The sequence below is a fragment of the Calidris pugnax genome, unplaced genomic scaffold, assembly GCF_001431845.1.
Source record: "Calidris pugnax isolate Ruff unplaced genomic scaffold, ASM143184v1 scaffold27, whole genome shotgun sequence".
Classification (NCBI taxonomy): Eukaryota; Metazoa; Chordata; class Aves; order Charadriiformes; family Scolopacidae; genus Calidris; species Calidris pugnax.
The window spans coordinates 12571162-12574049 of record NW_015090893.1 but is presented as its reverse complement, the minus strand read 5'-3'; the positions used below and the strand labels follow the sequence as shown (position 1 = coordinate 12574049).

Here is a 2888-nt window from a genome sequence, read left to right as displayed (position 1 = left end):
TTTGTTGAGTATTTGCCACGGGGGGGTTGGCTGTCCTGGGGTTGGGGACAGAGGGGGGCAGAGCCTTGTTGTCCCCCTCAGTGACCCCCATAGGGGCAGAACACGGGGGTTTTGTTCCAGGCACAGTGTCCAGGGGGGTATACCCATGTTTGGAGGGTGCGGGGTGGGGGGCTACTGTGTCCCCATGTCCGAGAGCAGGGGTGACTGTCACCCCCGGGCAGTCTCCCCCCCCGGGGTGGGTGAAGCACAGCCCTGCCACCGGGATCCTGCCGGCCCCACAGAGACTGAGCTCCCCAGGCCAGACCCCCTGTGACTTTTATCTCCTGCCAGCTCCCAAAATAGCCCCCTCGGTGGCACTTGGGTCCCCCCATGCCAACAGGAGATTGGGTTAACCCCTGCAGTGCCCGCAGGCAGAGCCTGCTCCACCCTGGCCCTTCCCGGCAGGGATCTGATCCAGCCCTGATCCCTCCTTGGCCATGGCACAGCGGCTGCCCCCTGTCCCGGAGGTGTGGGTGCAGGTGTGGAGGGGGGTGTCCTGCCTGCCAGCAGCCCCCGGGGAGGCTGGGGATGGTGTCCCCACACCAGCTCGGGCTGTTTTTCCAGCCTCTCGCCTTCCTGCCCGACCCTGGCCGGGTAAACATCCCTCCAGCTGCAGCCAGCCCCGCTGGCCGGGCGTGCACATGTGTGCACACGTATGTGCATGCCACAAGCCACCAGGGCGACCTTGGCATGCCGGAGCCTGGCTGCTGCCAGCAGCATTTGGGCCAGGAGACACAAAGCTGGCAGCTGCCATCTCAGCCGGCGCCAGGGCTGAACCTGCTGCTCGGGTTGGCGTGGGTGGCCGTGGGGGCGGCTGGCAAACCCCCCAACCTGGTGCCACGGGATGCTCCTCACCCCACAGGTGAAATGCTACGGCTCAGTGCAGGGCACCATCTACGACTACGGGGCCCTGACCATCGATGGGGACGAGTACGTGCCCTTTAGGAAGTACGCGGGGAAGATGGTCCTCTTCGTCAACGTGGCCACCTACTGAGGCCTCACCCTGCAGTACCTTGGTAAGGGTCACCCCAGGGGACAGGGCAGGCAGTGTCACCCAGGTGTGCAGCCCTTGGCAGGTCCCCATGGTCCTTCCTGCCCCGGGAAGCTGGGGGAAGGAGGGAAGGAAGGGGTAACACCTGCTCCCCAGGACCTGGCATGGCCAGGGATGCTCCAAGGGGGTCAGGGTGGGTCTGGGACAAGCCCGGTCCCCTGCTAACCCACCCCTGGCTTTGCCTGCCTGCAGAACTGAATGCACTACAAAATGAGCTGGGTCCCTATGGGCTTGTTGTCCTGGGCTTCCCCTCCAACCAATTTGGGAAGCAGGAACCCGGCCAGAACTCGGAGATCCTCCCCGCGCTGAAGTGAGTACTGCGGTGGGGGCTGCGGAGCACTTAGACCCCCAGGTCGGGCTGGGGTCCCCAGCAAGGTGGTGGGTGTGTAGGCTCCTACTGGCTGTAGCCCCCAAAAACATGGGGTGTTGGGGGGTCCCCTGGTGCCCCCATGCAGCACAAAGAGCTACCTGTTGCATGGTGTTGCCCACCCTCTGCTTGCAGGTACGTCCGGCCAGGGGGTGGCTTTGTCCCCAACTTCCAGCTCTTCCAGAAAGGAGATGTGAATGGGGCCAAGGAGCAGAAGGTCTACACCTTCCTGAAGGTAGGTGCCGTGGTAGCAGGAGGTGTGGGGGGATAGTGCCTGGCTTGGTTTTGTTGTTGGGGGGCAAGACAGTGATGTGCTGGCTCCCCCGTTGCAGAACGCTTGTCCCCCAGTGGCGGAGGAGTTTGGGAACCCCAAGAACCTCTTCTGGGAGCCCCTGCGGAACCACGACATCAACTGCCTGCCTGCAGAACTGAATGCACTACAAAATGAGCTGGGTCCCTACGGGCTCGTTGTCCTGGGCTTCCCCTCCAACCAATTTGGGAAGCAGGAACCCGGCCAGAACTCGGAGATCCTCCCCGCGCTGAAGTGAGTACTGCGGTGGGGGCTGCGGAGCACTTAGACCCCCAGGTCGGGCTGGGGTCCCCAGCAAGGTGGTGGGTGTGTAGGCTCCTACTGGCTGTAGCCCCCAAAAACATGGGGTGTCGGGGGGTCCCCTGGTGCCCCCATGCAGCACAAAGAGCTACCTGTTGCATGGTGTTGCCCACCCTCTGCTTGCAGGTACGTCCGGCCAGGGGGTGGCTTTGTCCCCAACTTCCAGCTCTTCCAGAAAGGAGATGTGAATGGGGCCAAGGAGCAGAAGGTCTACACCTTCCTGAAGGTAGGTGCCGTGGTAGCAGGAGGTGTGGGGGGACAGTGCCCAGCTTGGTTTTTTTGTGGGGGGCAAGGCATTGATGTGTTGGCTCCCCCGTTGCAGAACGCTTGTCCCCCAGTGGCGGAGGAGTTTGGGAACCCCAAGAACCTCTTCTGGGAGCCCCTGCGGAACCACGACATCAAGTGGAACTTTGAGAAGTTCCTGGTGGGCCCTGACGGCGTGCCTGTCATGCGCTGGTACCACCGTGCCAACATCGCCGTCGTGAAGAACGACATCATCACCTACATGAGGGAGCAGCAGGGCCAGTAGAGGCGGGGGATGCTGGCTTAGGGGGTGGTCCCCCCCTAAGCTGGCCCCCCCCCTCGCTGTTGCAGGGCTGCTCCCCATCTTTCCCCTCCCAGGATGCTCCCCAGCAGCAGGAGTCAAACCCTGAGCCAGCACCTTGTCCCCTCCATCGCTCCTGTCCCTGCCACCCCCAGCTGGGATGCTGGGCAACGTGGTGGCAGAGACCTCAGTGATGGGAGGGGAATGTTTCCCAATAACTCCATGTCCCACTTCCACCCTGACCACATCTCCTCCTGACCACCAGCTTGCCCCCTAT

General features: G+C 63.1%; 1 protein-coding gene across 1 annotated transcript in view; it reads left to right on the top strand.

Annotated features, from left to right (window-relative positions):
- GPX3 (glutathione peroxidase 3) overlaps positions 1 to 2888 on the top strand; it is a 3163-nt gene extending 275 nt beyond the window's left edge. The window contains exons 2-5 of the mRNA XM_014947792.1: positions 902 to 1055; positions 1884 to 2001; positions 2194 to 2293; positions 2390 to 2888. Of these exons, the coding sequence (XP_014803278.1) occupies positions 1001 to 1055; positions 1884 to 2001; positions 2194 to 2293; positions 2390 to 2596 (480 nt within the window). The 5' untranslated portion in view covers positions 902 to 1000 and the 3' untranslated portion in view covers positions 2597 to 2888. The remainder of the gene's footprint in view (positions 1 to 901; positions 1056 to 1883; positions 2002 to 2193; positions 2294 to 2389) is intronic.